The sequence below is a fragment of the Drosophila persimilis genome, unplaced genomic scaffold (genome assembly GCF_003286085.1).
Source record: "Drosophila persimilis strain 14011-0111.01,24,50 unplaced genomic scaffold, DperRS2 tig00000000-arrow-pilon, whole genome shotgun sequence".
Classification (NCBI taxonomy): domain Eukaryota; kingdom Metazoa; phylum Arthropoda; class Insecta; order Diptera; family Drosophilidae; genus Drosophila; species Drosophila persimilis.
The window spans coordinates 4,773,091-4,789,721 of NW_020825288.1; the positions used below are offsets into that span (position 1 = coordinate 4,773,091).

The following is a 16,631-nucleotide window of genomic DNA, read 5'->3' on the forward strand; positions in this document are numbered from 1 at the left end:
CTTCTAAATAGAAGAAAAGTGAGGAGAAAACTTAAAAATTGAGAAGGAAACGAGTAGAAAAAAGGCCTAAAAATGGGACAGAAAAAGAGCATAGAACCAGAGTAACGGCAGAAAAATGAGAAGAAAACCAGAAAAAAAGAGAAAAACATGAGAGAACCCTCTTAAAATGAAAGGAAATTGGGTAGCAGTGCTAAAAATGGAAGAAAAGTGCGGAGAAAACGAAGAAATGGAGCAAAAAATTAGTAGAAAACCAGAAAAAATTTAAAAAACGAGAGAGAAAATCCTCGAAAAATGGATAGAAAATGGAGAGCGGACATAAAATGCAAGAAAAGTGCGAAGAAAATGGAGAAATGGAGAAGAAAATGAGTAGAAAACCAGAGAACGGCAGTAAAATGAGAAGAAACCAGAAGCAGAAAATGGAAAGAAAATTTAAAGAAAATGTGAAGAAGCCCAGAAAAAAAAGAAAGAAGATGGAGACAAAAAGAATGGACTGAAAATGAGGAAAACGAAGAACGAGTTGGAGACCAAATAATGGTGGAAAAATGAAGAGCAAAATGGAAAAAAGCAAGGAAGAAAAAGCAAAAATGAAAGCCAAGTGGTCGCTGGTTTTGCTGAAACGTTTTTCCTGTTCATCAGCAAAAAATGGAAATGCAGAAGGGACTGCGGACTGTGGACAATGGACTGAGTGCCACAGGATGCAGGGGCGACTCCACAGAGACCGACAGTGGGGCCCCCCCGGCTCTCGTGCCTCCTGCCTCCTGCCTCGTGTCTGTGGCATTCCATGTGGATATCTGCCTACTTGTCTATGCATGGGGCGTGGTAATGGCCACCCACCACCCACCGCCATGTACCCAGAAGATATCGTTTTTGGCATTCAAATTGACGTGCTTCAAGGCACCACTCTCTCTCGTGCCCCCTGTCCCTGTGCCTGTCTCTGTGGCAGCGATGACTGTCATAAATATGATAAGGGATAAGGGATGCTGCTGTGGCCCGGATCTCATCCTCCATCGGTGGGGAGGGACAGTGCCTTTGTCTTAATTAATAAGTCAATAGCTTTAGCCTCAACCTCGACTCCGGCCAGGGCTTCAGCGGCAGCTGCTTCCAGCCACAATCTAGTTAATGCTGCCGCTCCCACTCCAGTGGCTGAGCCCCTAACAAAGTGCCTCAGATAGAAGCAATTTGCCACAGCGACAAGGTGACAAAGGTGCAAGCCCGCAAGGAGGCACATAATGGAGGCCATAAGAAACCCAAAGGCGGAATGGCAGATGCCCTGAAAAGGAAAGTTATTGGAATACCCTAGATGCTCTAGGGCTAGATGCTTTAGGGCTGAATGCTCTAGGGCTAGATGCTCTAGGGCTAGATGCTCTAGGGCTGGATGCTCTAGGGCTAGATGCTCTAGGGCTGGATGCTCTAGGGCTAGATGCTCTAGGGCTAGATGCTTTAGGGCTGGATGCTCTAGGGCTAGATGCTCTAGGGCTAGATGCTCTAGGACTAGATGCTCTAGGGCTAGATGCTTTAGGGCTAGATGCTCTAGGGCTAGATGCTTTAGGGCTAGATGCTCTAGGGCTGGATGCTCTAGGGCTAGATGCTCTAGGGCTAGATGCTTTAGGGCTAGATGCTCTAGGGCTGGATGCTCTAGGGCTAGATGCTCTAGGGCTGGATGCTTTAGGGCTAGATGCTCTAGGGCTGGATGCTCTAGGGCTAGATGCTTTAGGGCTAGATGCTCTAGGGTTAGATGCTCTAGGGCTAGATGCTCTAGGGCTGGATGCTCTAGGGCTAGATGCTCTAGGGCTAGATGCTTTAGGGCTGGATGCTCTAGGGCTAGATGCTCTAGGGCTAGATGCTCTAGGACTAGATGCTCTAGGGCTAGATGCTTTAGGGCTAGATGCTCTAGGGCTAGATGCTTTAGGGCTAGATGCTCTAGGGCTAGATGCTCTAGGGTGCTCTAGGGCTGGATGCTTTAGGGCTAGATGCTCTAGGGCTGGATGCTTTAGGGCTAGATGCTCTAGGGCTATGCTCTAGGGCTAGATGCTTTACGGCTGGATGCTCTAGGGCTAGATGCTTTAGGGCTGGATGCTCTAGGGCTAGATGCTCTAGGGCTAAATGCTCTAAGATGCGCTAGGTTAGGGGAAATTTATTCCACTTCAAAGTCGACAGGGAGCCAAAGCCGATAGCGCAGGGCTGGCCTCACAGAAGGTGGCAGATTCCACAGGCAGCAGTGCTGCAGAATGCCGTTGAGGTGGTGGGCGAGAGAGAAGCTGCTTAATTTCATTGACGCCAGTTGGTAACATTTTCATAATGGCATCACTTCCTCTTCGCCGTGATGTGATGCAGGAGCCACACACACGGCCCCCGAGTGGAGTCGGGGAGAGAATGACTGACAACATCGTTTGGCGGCCTCCTCCCACCCTTGAAGGGCGGAGCATGCCATGTCCTTGTCCCCCTCCCCCCTCCCACATTCTATCGTATATTGCCAGTCGCCTGCCTAATGGCGTAAATGTTCAATAAAGAGGCTTTTAACGCGAGTCTCCCTCTCCTTCTCTTTGGTTTACAATCTGCTCGCCCATTCCTGATGACGATGATGATGTTGCTCCCAGTTTTAGAGGCACTTACCTGCCTCGTGCCTCATGCCTCGTGCCTCCTGCCTCGTGCCTAAAAGCATAGATGGATGCATGTTTGTATAAATGAAATGGGCATATATTCATTCCCATTTGAAGTCTGAATTATAGATGGGACGGCACTAAAAGTTGTGTTTATTGGCGGCGGGATCGAGCGAATGAGAGTGCCGCGGCCTGCATAAAAGAGTAGATATTTTCCGATAAAAAATGTAGAATATTTAGCGAATTTTTAGGGGAATCTTATAAATCTCTCTGGCAGGCATGGCTTTTCTCTCACTTTGAGGTCTTTGGTGGTCTTCAGGGGGACTTTAAAGGAAAGAATATGATACTTGATGGTGGATTTGGATGCAGAGATACATAGATACATACGTAGATACATGCAGAGATACATAGATACATACAGAGTTACATAGATACATCTTTCAACTGCTGATGGAGTCGATTGGGGGTCAAAATAGTCCTCAAATCTTTGTCCCTCTCTCTCCTTATGGATTCCCTCTCTCTTTATGGATTCCCCCTCCCTTTAAGGACCCCCCCTCTCTCTCTGGAACGTACTCCAAAGACCCCCTCCCCCCTCCCATTCCTCCTCCCCAGGGCCTCACCTCTCCATGCTTTATTTTTTGGGGCCTGGGATTTGTTTATTTATTTTGTTACGCATTTGAGAAACAATTAATTTTGACTTGGAAAAAATCGTATGTTGTCCTCCAGGCACTCACCCCCCTTCCCCGCTCCACCCCTCTCCATCCCAGTCTTGCTTTATGCTTGAATTTTTTTGTTTTGAAAATAAACACTCGCTCTCCGGCCTGGCCACACTTTTTTTCGCTGTGCTTTTGGTTTCTGATTGATGTGCGCCGCACGGCAGCGGCCAATGATCCATGACGACTCCCCCCCCCCCCCCCCACCCTGTAGCACATGGCCATAACAAAATAGATCTCTATAGCACATGTGTATCCCCGTATGCGTATGGCGGAGCCCATCATGAGTTCATTTTTAATTAAAAATTTGCCTAAAAAAAAGAAGCACCAAAAAAAAATCGAGTGACGCACATAAAAGTTGTTAAGTGAAAAACTCATAAAAAAAACAAAAAAAAAATACAATATATTTCCAATAAAAGTGTTGCGGGGGGAAACATACAAGAAATGCCATCACGCCCTTGGGTTTCTGTGGAAGAGGGAGAGGGGGAGAGTGGGAGAGAGGGAGAGGCAGAGGCAGAGAGAGATGTGGTGTCATTCAATTATTTTGCTATTAGTTGCTCGCGTGACACTCCACTTCACAAGAGACGACATGCCCACACGTAGCAGCACTCTCCCTCCCCCCCCGCAGACCATGCCACAGCCTCCCAGGCCTCTGCCCCATGTCTCTGTCTGCACCTACGCCCTTTTGGGGCGCCCACTTCTCTCTCGGCCATGATTAATAAATGCGACACACTGTCTGTCTGTCGCTGGACCACAACACATTACTGACACCCCCAGAAGGCAGAGAGAGGGAGGCGGAGAGCGGCCCCCTGCCAGTCCTTTATGCTGTGGCTTTGTGCCACAAGACGAGAGCTGAAACAGGTGACAAAAACCAGTACTCACGTACACGTACGCGTCAAGAACAGTACAGGTTTTCCTCCAGAGAGAGGAGCCAGAGAGCAGATACATGGAATGGAGTGTGGAGTGGTACAAATGTACGCAAAAGTAGAATATCTCTTACTTTTGCGTACATTTGAAACTTAAAAGCCGCCACAGGGCTCTGTGGCTCGAAAGTTATGGAAAATATAATTAACTTTGCATGTCGGCAAAGGATAGCCCCAGGACCAGCCGCCAGATGGGTGGAGAGATGCTTTTCTCATAGAGTATCACATTTCATGGGAAATTGTTTAGATTTTACCTCAATGTATCTTCGAAAAAAAGTTGATTCTCACTTTTCTCGAATAAAGCAACATTTAATTACAACAAAAGATACTAGAATTTTGCTTTTATTTCCATGAATACAGTCTCGGATTTCAGTTAAATGCCAAATTATGGCAAGAAAAACATTTTAAGCCCACAAACTATGGTTTACATTTATGTAAATAAAACATAAAATGTATATTTTGAGGCAATATCAGCATCATATGTGTGTGCTCTGTCTTTTGCGTAAAATATTCACATTTTCATTGAAGCGAAAGATGGAAAACCTGTACTGTTGTTGTTTTTACAGGATTTCCAGGAATCAAATGGAATTTGAGTAGCATTTTGGCTCCAGGCAGACAAACAGTAGCACATCTGTTGGCTTCAGGCTTGAAGCTCTTTTATTGCCTGTGAATTGAGAATTTGATACCTTAAGTACACGAGACAACATCGAGTATCGAAAAAGTTCGAGTTGATTGAATTGAATTTGAACTATTTTTGGCTTATACTTAAGATACTTTTCACTTGAAGCAAGTCTAGAGAATTTTGGGTAAGCATACAACTGGATTCTTTTGAAATAGTTAGGGATACTCGTGATTAAATAGATACATTCGGGAAGATACATATACACATTTAGGAAAATACATATTGTGCAAAGATACGTTTAGATAGATACATATTAGAGAAACATTTAGATAGATACAGTCAAAAAGATACATTATAATAGATACATTCAGATAGATACATGTTGTAGATACATTTAGAGAGATACATGCTATAGATATATTCGGAAAGATACATACTAGAGATACATTCAGATGGATACAATCAGATAGGAACATTCAGATAGATACATTTAGGGAGATACATTTAGGTAGAATCATTTAGGGAGATACATTCAGGTAGATACATTCAGATAGATACATTTAGATTGATACATTATAATAGATACTTCAAGATAGATACATTCAGATGGATACATTCAGATAGAGACATTCAGATATATACATGTTGTAGATACACTTAGAGAGATAAGTGCTAAAGATACATTCGAAAAGATACATATGATAGATACTTTCAGATTATACATATTGTAGAAAGATACATTTGAGGACATACATTTTTACATAACAAAAAGATACATTCAAAAAGATACATTCAAAAAGATACATCCTGTAAGTAAGTTCAATCTGACAGATATACATTTAACAGGTAGATACATATTGCAGATAGATTCAGACACGAAAAGATAAAGACTGAGGATAGATACATGCAGAATGATGCATATATCAGATACAAAGATACATTTTCTCAATAAAACACCAAAAAATCTTTAAATTTGAATTTCAACTAAAACCATCTTCCACTCGAAAGGTTGTATCTTTGTTGCACCATCAGAAAGCCGTAGTTTTTGCCTTGAGGCCAACCTACCGCCCCCCTTCCACCCTTCACGTCTCGGAAAACCTTAAATGAAATCACAAACCCGCATGTAATTTGTATGGACATCCCACTACATCACTACATCCTTATCCCTGGCCCTGTGTGCGTGTGTGTGGTATCCCTTGTCAAATCCAATTAACTAAGATATTTATACGCCTTTATCGTTTGCAATTTTCTTTACAGATACAAAGATACACAGCTACACAGCTACAAGCCAGCCCGCAGCCCGCAGTCCGCAGTCCGGGGAGAACACAGAACACACACGACATTCAATCAAGCAAAAACACTTGAAAGGGGGGAACATTATTCGCTCGGTGTTCGATATTCCGATTCCTTGAAAACTAAATGACGCCTGTGTCTGCAGCACTGATGCCACATACCTCGGACCATAGACGACGGCCCCAAATTAGCCATCAAGCGATAGATTTGCAAGTCTAGAGATACAAAGATACTCCCAGCAGACGCACAGCGACAGAGAGAGAGAGAGAGAGAGAGAGACACCCGACATAAGGAGCCCTCGAAAGCCGTAGATACATCAAAAGGAGAGACCAGCAGCCGCAGCCCTCCACAGCCCAGCCGTTGAGTGTTTTATTTCGAGAGCGCCAAAGGATTCATTAAAAAACCGCCAACCTGGAACTAATGGAATTAGAGAATATTGTGGCCAATACGGTCTACTTGAAAGCAAGAGAAGGTAAGTGCCACTCCCACACAGCCCACAGCAACGCTCTTTGTATTTAAATTTGTTTACTTTTGGGAGAAAATTAAATATTGATGGCAAGTCCGCTCTGGAGAGGCCATCACGCTAGAGAGCTGTGTAAATGATGGTTTACTGGAGGAAGGGAGGTAGATTTACTACATCTGAAAGATGTGGAGGTTCTAGAGCTCAGGAAGGGCTGTTGGAAACGGAAACACTCACGGGAGGTCTCTTTAAGAGCTCTTAAATGACTTTAATATACGATTATTATGAGTAAATGATGCGGATCTAAGGTAGGAAGCCCAATATTTGGTTTCGTTGAAGGCTTATCAAATTTAAGGAATATTTTCATTGAAAATTCCCAAGAAATGATTAGTTCTTTGGCAGCAAGAGCACAATTCCATCGGAAGTTCTACCAAGCTCAAGGAATTACAAGCTTTAAAATGGAGAAGACTTGGGACTTGTCTTGGGACTTTGTTGGATTGATATTCCACAGAAGATACAAACCCATTTTCCATCTTTTATCATCTAACAACGAAATATTGTGTAATTTTTAACAAATTTGAAATAGATTTGGAATGAATTTCGGATAATTGTTAAATATTATCATAGAACATGGATATATCTGTGAGATTTAATTGGAAAAACATCCTTAAGCCCCCGTTTCGTGCCGTATAATACATCTTTTTGTTCCGTGGAAGTTGTAATAAGTGTGTCCTTTCGCTTAGGGGAAGTTTGCACACCGAAATGGTCGTTCCCTAGTGGAATGCTAGTACCATTCTTTTGGAGTATTTCCTGGTTCTATGCCAAATCTTGCCCTGAGGTACCAAGCAAATTCCTTTCGAAATGTTGTATTTGCATATTCATGGATCCAAATTGGAGTATCTTTGGGTGTAAAGTCTTTAAAAATCTACATAAAATGTAAGCATTATTGTCGTCTTTGCATCTTTTTGGGGCACAATGTCCTACGCTGTGGATGCCTCCCAAGTTTCGATACACAAAAAACATACATTGTAGCGCTTGGAGTAGGCTTGAAGGCCAACCAGTGGGTCCTTGTAACCCTGGAAGAGGGTGGGAGAGGGGGGAGGACACGTGCCCAAGTGGCCTGCATTGTTCTCACCTTGTCATCGATTTTTGGTTCGATGGTTGTCCTGTTTAATTGCAAGGATTTGAAGTTGGATTTTTGTTTGGTTTTCGGGACGTTATGGGCTTGCCTCTTGCCTCTCCTTCCCTCTCTCCCCCTCTCTCTCTAGTGCCCGGTCCTGGGCTTTATCTAAAGTTAATGAAGCGTTAAATGTTTGCGCTCCAGCAAGTTATTCATTTTCATGCCTCGTGCTGGTGGGCCCTGAGTGCTCTCTATTGGAGGCTCCTCTCCTTTCCACTTCGTTATCGAGGTCACACTTCAATTGCAAGTCACACCGCCCCACCCCCCCTGCCCCTGCCCCCTGTCCCTGCCCCTCTACATTCCTCCCTCAAGTTCAGTGTCGCTGCCACATTCTGCTGCTGTTTTTGTTGTTGTTGTTGGCGCCATTGTTCTGTTTATTTACAGCAAAGTCAACTTTTGCCATTAGGTTTTTGTTCAGAGAGGGGGCAGGAGGGGGGTAGGGGTGGCTAGGGGGTGGTGGAAAATTTATGCAAAATTATGCATTAAAGCGCGAAAAAAAAAACGTAGTTTTTTGCTGCAAGCTTAAAAGGTCACCTTCAACAGGACTGCCGCTGCAATGTTGCATGCCCCCCCGAAACTGTTTTTGTCTCTGTGTGTAGCCCTTTCTTCATTTGCCGCCCAATCAAATGTTTCATTTTAAATGTTATTTATTTTATTGCCCCGTCTGTCTGTCTGCCTCCAAAATGTATCTGCCAGATACTCTAGCTCTGTCTCTCTGGCCGCCTCAACAGATTTAAATGACAGAAACGTGCTCAAAATTTCAATTTGTAGTAATGTAATATTTTAGAGGCGACTCCACCCGGTCCGGGGGGGGAAGGGGGGGTCTTAAGGATGGGGGGTGGCATACAACATTTTGCCATACATTTTACGAGTCAAAAAGTGAATTTGTCTTTGCAGAAGCCGAAGCCGAAGAGGCTGGCAGATCGCATAAAATAAAGTCGCGCCACCAAATGCCGCCGGCAACAAGAAGGAAAATCCATTGCCATAAAGTTTTCCCCCCCACCCCTCCTCTATTCTCTATTCTCTGCTTCTTTTTTGCTTCCTCTTTCGAGGGGGGTTTTCTCTTGTTTTCTTGCCCCCTTTTTGCCAGCTTTTCTTCTCCAAAAGTTCTCCTTTATTTCTTGACTGGCAAAAGTTATTGCAGAATTTTCTTCCATGGCCATTGTGCGCCCCAGTGCCAGATGATGAGACGGATGCAAATGCAAATTTCAAACAGAGCGGAAGAGAGGAGAGTAGGGGAGGGGAGAGAGGAGAGCAGAAGAGAGATGATTGTTATCGTTTTGGGGTAATATTTACATTCTCTTTGGTTACTCATTTATTTGGGTCTTATTTGCCGCTGACGAAACATCAATCCACGGAAGAGGAACTTTAGAACTTTAGAACCAGAAATCAATCAACAGAAAAATGTGTGCTCAAAGCAGAGAAAAGTAGAAGAAATCGAAGGTCGGGAATGGTTTTTTTCTTCTAAGTAGTAAAGGTTTTGTTTTTGATAAAACAAAATAAAAAAATTATGAAAAATAACTCAAAAAATTAAAAAATAATATTAAAGTAATAAAAAAAATAAGAAAACAGTTAAAAAAAAATAAAAAAAATTATTTAGGTCGGGAATGGTTTAAATAATTATTTTCAGTTTTTTAACGATTTTTTTCCGAGTTTGGTGATTTGTAGTTAATTAAATGTTTTTTGTAATTTTTATTTTTTGTAATTGTTTTTTTTTTTTAATTTTGTAATGGTTTTTTTAATTTTGTAATTATTTTTTATATATTGTTTTATATTATGATAGTATTTTGTATTTTTGATTATAAAATAATGTCACTGATATAAATTATGTTGTTTGCTGCTACTGTTAGAGGAACTTATAGAAAAATACTTAAAAAATAAATAAAAATAAAAAAAGCGTGTCTTCCAGGTAGAAGAGTTTGGGAGGATATTATTTCGTTCTGTCGTTTTCTGAAGCAAAGAATATACTTTCCAGGAATTTCTATCGGCAAAGAAATGTCTAATAGTTTCAACGATGAACGATATCTTCTCTAGAACCATTTGCTGGTTAATCATCCACTCCATCCATCATATTAGGGAAATATGGCACACAATATTCAAATCCCCAAATCCCACTGACATATCACATTAATTTCCACTCAAAATCCTGACATTTGATGGCTCCTCTGATACGAGTCTGACAAGCAGACATTTTAATATCCAACTTTCATAGATTGTCCATTGTTTTACCTGCCTATGTGTGAGTGCGTGTGTGTGTGTGTGTGTGTGTATCCATGTGTCATTCATTTAATAATAATATGTTTATGCCCCCACCCCCGCCCCCGCCCCCCACAAAAAAAGGGAATGCTCATATGCGGTCGAATGCATATAGAAGTCACTGTGTCTGTCAGATTTCTATGGCACTGCAGAAAGCAATTCTCTCTTGTGTTCTCCTATCAGTAGGCTGATTGTCAGGGCTGCTCCGCCTGTCACATATTGTATGGCCTGTTGTCGATGTGGCAGCGGGGCCTATCTGCCCAGTACGAGTGTATGTAGATAGATTCCCATTCCCATTCCCATTCCCATGTGTGTGGGGGGATCAAATGGGGTCGGGCAGCGTCGTCGGACGTCACTCACTCACTCACTTGGAAGGAAGGATGGAGGCGGCAGTGCGTCACACAGGGCCGGCTTATCGGCCCAACTTGTGGTCTGTCGATGCGATGATGTCGATGTGCAGCTGCACTCGAAGATTGCCATCATGCCGCTACCCCTCCTGGCCCTTTTGAGATTGCTTCTGCCATGGCCTCTGCCTGCTCCCTGCTGGCCCTCGGCTGGAGCCACGCCCCTGGCCTTTCCTCTCAAAGCCACTCCCCGGAATCTAGTGCATGTTTGGCATTTAACAACAGCTCCTTAACGATGTTGTTGTTGGTTTTTTGTTTTTGGCTAATTGAATGCATTTTCTCCGAAGAGATTTTCCTTAAAGGAGTTTCCTTAATGGCATGCGTTTTGCTGCTGCTTTCTGTTCTTTATAGACTTTTTGCCCAAGGGCAGACAAATACGTTTTTTAGCTCACATTTTTCACCTTTTTTATATATTTTTTACTTTTTTTTCATAGTTTATATTTTTTTTATTTCATTTATTTTCTATTTTTTGTATATCATTTATTTTATATTTTTTGTATATAATTTATTTTATATTTATATTTTGTTTCATATACATATATTTATATTTTTATTGATTGATTATATTATGTTATATTTCAATATTTTTTAAAACTTTCTTTCCGCTGTCTTTCTTTTTTCCAAATATTTTTTATTGGATTTATTTTTGTTCTGCTAATTTTTATTAATTTTTTTTTTTTAACTTTTTCCGCTAACATATTTTTTTCCTTCCATTTTTTCCCGTGTTTTTTTCTTCTTTTTTTTTCGAAATATTTTTTTTTTTTGATTTATGTTTGTTCTATTTATTTATATATTTTTTTTTTAATTTTGTTCGGCTGTCTTCTTATTATTCTATACTCTTTTTTTCCGCTGTCTTTCTTATTTTCTTCTGTTATTTTTTTTTAATTTCCTTTTTTTCCTGCTGCCTTCGTTTTTATATACTTTAATCATCATTGCGGTGGTGGCATTAAAAAGTGGCCAAGGAGGAGCTCCATCCGCTTTAATGCCACGCTAATGTCCGCCCCAAATGCTGATTACACCAGAAGTGGGGCTCCATTTGACTCCAGCGCCAAGAAGCGGGGACTCCATGTGACTGCGACTCGCAAATGGCCATGAGAACTGAGACTCCAGAGTCGAAGGCAGAATAAAAGTGGAATCCGGACTGGAAATCACACAGAAAACAGCAGCAGAAGGCAGGCACTGTCTGTGGCACTGACTGTGGCACTGTCTGTGGCAGTGGCAGACGCCATTTGAAGCGAAGAATTTAATTTTGCTGCCACTAGAAGTCGAAAGTTGCTTTTGCACTTTGGTTATCAGCCATAAAGAGACGGAATTTATAGAGAGCATTTAGCATTTAGCTCTGGAATACTCTGCCGATAAAAAACAGAACAATTAAAGACGGCAGTCGGTGGGCAGTCGGGGGGCAGCTTATCGTCCAGCAACAGTCCAGCAGCAGCCATAAAACTTGTTTTTGGGCGGTGACTTTTGAAGTCAGGGGGAGGGCGGGGAGGGGACGGGGAGGGATACTCTCTTTTAATAGATGCATTATTTCCATGAATAATCCAAGTAGAAAGACGTTCCATGTTGGGGCCTGGCCTGGCCTGGCCTGTCGTGGCATTCCCGGAGGTTCATTGACACCCACCGGCAGCGGTCAAGTCGGTGCAACACGCAACGAGTGGCACAGCTGCGGCTCCTGTGTTCTGGTTTCTGTTTATCGGGCCCCGGGCCATGTTTTGTCGGTTGTATGCTAAACAGTTAAAAATCTAGTTGTTAATTATCGCACGCAAACGGAACGGTGGGGAGGGGGGAGGCCAGAGGCCAAACACCAGAGACCAGAGACCGAAAGGAGTGTTTGCTCTAATTGGGAGTGAAACTAGGAGCCCCCACCCCCCCATCCCCCCCTTTGGACACACAACGATGATGGGATGTCCTGGATGCTAATGTTCCTCGGGAAGCAGGAGGAGGAGGAGGAGGATTACATTTGTGGTTATCCAAGCGGTTGTGATGTGTGTCCTTTGTGCTCCATGCTTCCTGCAGCAGTGCTGCAACAGAGCACGTACAGCAGTATCTCTCTGTTGTGGCACAGCGTGGTAATTGCAATCAAAACGATTGTTGTTCTGCAAATTGAAGACGCATTGATTGGCATGAAATGCAAAGAGACCCGCAGAGAGACAGAGAGAGATAGAGAGAGAGATTGCAGTGCCACACGGAGCAGAAGCCATTGCTGCCACTTAATTGTCGATGCAGCCAGCAGCTGGGGGCACAGACACATGGCCATACATTAGCTTCCACTCCTACTCCAAGGCTCCAGCTACTCCTCTACTCCACCTCCTCCTTCTCCTCCTCCTCCACCTCCTCCTCCTACTCCTCTCCATCGAGTGTTGACATTCAGTTCCGTTCAGATCTGTTCTGTTCTGATACTCTGGCGGCTTTCCGCTGATGGGCATGAACAATATTCATTAACACTTTGTCGCGCCTAAGCAATATACAAATATTGCGCCAGAGATGCAGATGGACGGGGGTCTCTACAGAAGTTACGCAGGGTTTTACCCAGTAGATGCCACATGTATCTCTAGAGAGGGAATATCTTAGGGAGAGGGCCAGATACTAGGGTTATTAGAGGGTAAACGCTTTCTATAAAGATAGTTTCTATGTTTTGTAGGGCTTCAAATGCCTTTCTATAGAGAGGGAGTTGTATTTAAGGATGTTACAGCCTACGTTCACGTGTGACTGGCATTCGTTTTGCAGTACACCTCCTCTAGATTTACTGGCTATATCTTTTCCCCATAAAATGGACCTCATTCCGATCTACCTTCTATAGAAATACAACCCTGCAGCCATTCGCTTAGGGGAACTACAACATTCGCAGCATACGACGACTTCTAAGTGGTTCTAATCCCTTGCCCTCCTCCAAAGAACCCATCAGACACCTGTCAAAGCTTTCAATAATCCCGGCCAATTTGCAGGGCCATAGATGCTTATTGAAACCATTGAAAGCTAATAGAAGTTCACCTTTCAACCCCTAGGCAATGAACAAAGGAGTTTCCCCTCATTATAATTATGTCGTTAATTACAAAGGACACAAAGTGTAAGCTTTTGACGCTCCAAACCCCATTTCTGCCTTAAATATGATGGGGAATCCACAGAACTTTAGAGAGATTGCTTTTCGGAATTGAGAGAAGAACCGGTAGCAGCCGCACAGCCCACAGACCCGTCTCTGACGTAGACAAAGCGGCAATAATCATAAGCGAAATAAACATCGATACGTTGGGGTCTCGCTAGAAGAATGAGAAGTGGAATAGAATCGAATAAAATGAAAGGAAATGCTGTATTAAGTGACGCTGCTGCTGCGTCAGCAAATGAATATCTAAACGTTTCCCCCCACCCCCCCCCCCCCCCCCCCCCCCCACCTGTTTGAAATATGTGGAATATTCAAATTAACATTTTATCCAAGAATCACATAGATACAAATATATTCCTTGGGTATTTCTCGCTCTGTGTGTGTGTGTGTGCTTTTGATGTATCATTTATCTTCGTCTTTGTCTCGGAGTTCGTTCTGCATCGCTCTGTTGCTCATTAATTGATTGAAATGGATATTTTGTGCTGATATTTTGATTGTTATCCAATTGAGTGGGGAATCCACTCTTTCCATATCTCAATGTCCCATCAGGTAACCCCATCAGGGGGGTCTTTCATTAACGATCTGCTGCCATCTACCCCTAGCATTAGGGCTCCACCCCCCCAAGGAGCGTAATGTAATATTTATGATGGAACCAACCACACACAGAAAGTGGAGCACTAGAGGGGGGCCCCACCTGATATACGCCCCGCTCTGCGGTCGTCGCCAACATGCTTAAAAATGCATACCCTAATGACCGCAGGGACGACCACGATGACAGGGGGGGATTGGGGACCGGGGACACTGTCGCAACGGGGGGCGACCACTAGCCACCGCTGAGTTGTATGATTAATATTTTAAAATTTCATGCAAACACAATACAAATACATACCGACAAATATCTGTAAATGAAAACGAGAAGAGAGCCAAAAATCGATGGTCTTTTGAGTGGCAGTTCGGTAAGTGTGAGGAAAGGAGGTAGTGAAGAGAGAGAGAGCAGAGTTTTATCGACTTTGCACTTCAGTTCGCCAAACAGCAAGCCACGGGCCAAAGTCCAATTACTCTCCAATGCTCAGAGCGAAGCCCAACCATCCCTCAAAGACAATCACTGCCTGCTGCGACATGTCGCTCTTTCTCTTTCTAATCCGAACGCATAGCCGCAAAGGCAAAGAGACGCGCGCTCTCTTCTTCTTGTTCCCTTTTGATCCTCTCTGAGCCGGTCGTCTCTCTCTCACAAAGCACTCTCGCCCTAGCAATGGCACTGACTGTGGACAAGAATAAGCATGCACAGGCTGCAGGGCAGGCACTGAACAATAACCAACGGTAAATCGTAAAGGAAGCAACGAAAGATAACAATCTTGTAGTGAATCGCCGCCCAGCAAACAGACCAAAATACACTGAAAACAATATTACGAATCGACCTGTGCAGTGGCGGACTTAAGTGTTTGGTAGAGCAATAACTTTTCCGTTAACTGCTGTTTTAATAGCTTTTTAAACGCGATTTTAAAAGAAAAATAATTGTATGCAATAAATTAATCAATTTTCAATAAAATTGGCAAATTTTTATAAGCGTGACTTTATTGCATTGTTTATAACAATGAGTCACACTTTTTTCACTCTTTGGAGCAGTGGAAGCAGTTGGGATCCTTGATCTTAAGAGCCGCACAGCTTGAAGATTTGTATGGAACTCTGGTTTTAATAAGTTTAAGTGATTCACTTACTCTGTCGCCTAGCTCTTTCTCCATGTCTTTCTCTTTTTAGTCTCTGATTCTTCGCTGAGATTGAAATCAATTAAAAAAAAGTGATTGAGGACTATGCGATTTCTGTTGAATTCATGGGATTCGTAGGCATTGAAGGTGGCCTTATTATAAGCTGTCGATACACTCAAGGGACTAGGCGATAGTTTCCTTCAACTTTGTGAGTTTTATTAGTTTCAATAAAGCCTATAGAATGGGTTAAGTTTCGCTTTCATAGGTATCATATAGCCACGAAAAGTTTTTATAGCCAGAATGCAAAAAAAACAATGCTATAAGTTGTGAATGATTATGCTCTCTCTCTCCCAGTGTGGCTTGTCTCTCGAATTTATTCAAAGAAGGTCCCATCCTCGCCCTTTCTCGCCCTCCTTCAACATTTTGTAGGGTTTAAAGTTCAATTAGACCTGTTCTGTTCTCAATTTCTCCATCTTTCCGTTCGCGTGCGTCATTTTTCAATCTGTTTTCCGTTTTTTGGGGATTACTTTCCCCTTCATCCGATTGAATATTTGATTGGAAAACAAAATGTTATTTTCATTAATCAAACAATGTTCCGAAAAACTCGTTTCATACGTTTCTTTTTGCTGTTGTACGTGGCTCAGGCAATTATTTTGTACATATAGAAATTTTTGCGATTTCGGCACACGCCTCTTCCCACCTCCCCCTCCAGACAGTGCGGGAGGGGATTACAATACATAAAAAAATATATAGAAAAATAAACAAAATTTCAATCTATTCTTTTCTTTTGTTATTTGTTCTGTGCGATGCCCAAAAATATTTGTATGAATAAAGAAGCAAAACAAAAAGCCGCGGCCGTCGATCGTTAGACGTTCAAAAAGAAAGAGAGGGGTATATGGAGTGGAAAAAAGGAAGAAAGAGAGGGAAAACGACTTAGGCGCCATTAGCCGACTGCCCTGCCGACTGCCTCCCGGGCGGCCATAAACCAAATTTATTGATTGTTTTGACAATTAATTTTTTATATATTCTCTGCATTGTTTATCGTGTGGAAGGAGCAACAAATTCAATGCAAAATTGTTTTATATTTCTGTTTTTTTGGCAGCATTAATTAATTTTTATTATGTTTAATTTCGTGAGAGAAAGGAAAGTGCTGCGTTCCGGCCAGACTCATAAATTCAAAAGCATCAAAAGTCGCAAAGTGATGGGAGATTTTCCAGCAGCCCAAGGATTTCCATGGCAGGGGCAGGGGCAGAGATTGTGATTAATTTGTCGGCAAGGCAACGCGACGTATGCGCAATGCATACGCAAATACAACGTGGCAGACGGGAGAGACAGGACAGACAGGACCCCTGGCTGTATAAGCTGCTCTTCTGG

The 16,631-nt window shown here is 42.8% G+C and overlaps 1 protein-coding gene across 1 annotated transcript in view; it reads left to right on the forward strand.

The window, feature by feature from the left end:
• The window catches only part of LOC6598666 (G protein-coupled receptor kinase 2), a 73,769-nt gene that overhangs the window by 30,855 nt on the left and 26,283 nt on the right, over positions 1-16,631 (forward strand). Inside the window, exon 3 of the mRNA XM_002023718.2 lies at positions 6,116-6,623. Coding sequence (XP_002023754.1) covers positions 6,572-6,623 — 52 coding nt within the window. The 5' untranslated portion in view covers positions 6,116-6,571. The remainder of the gene's footprint in view (positions 1-6,115; positions 6,624-16,631) is intronic.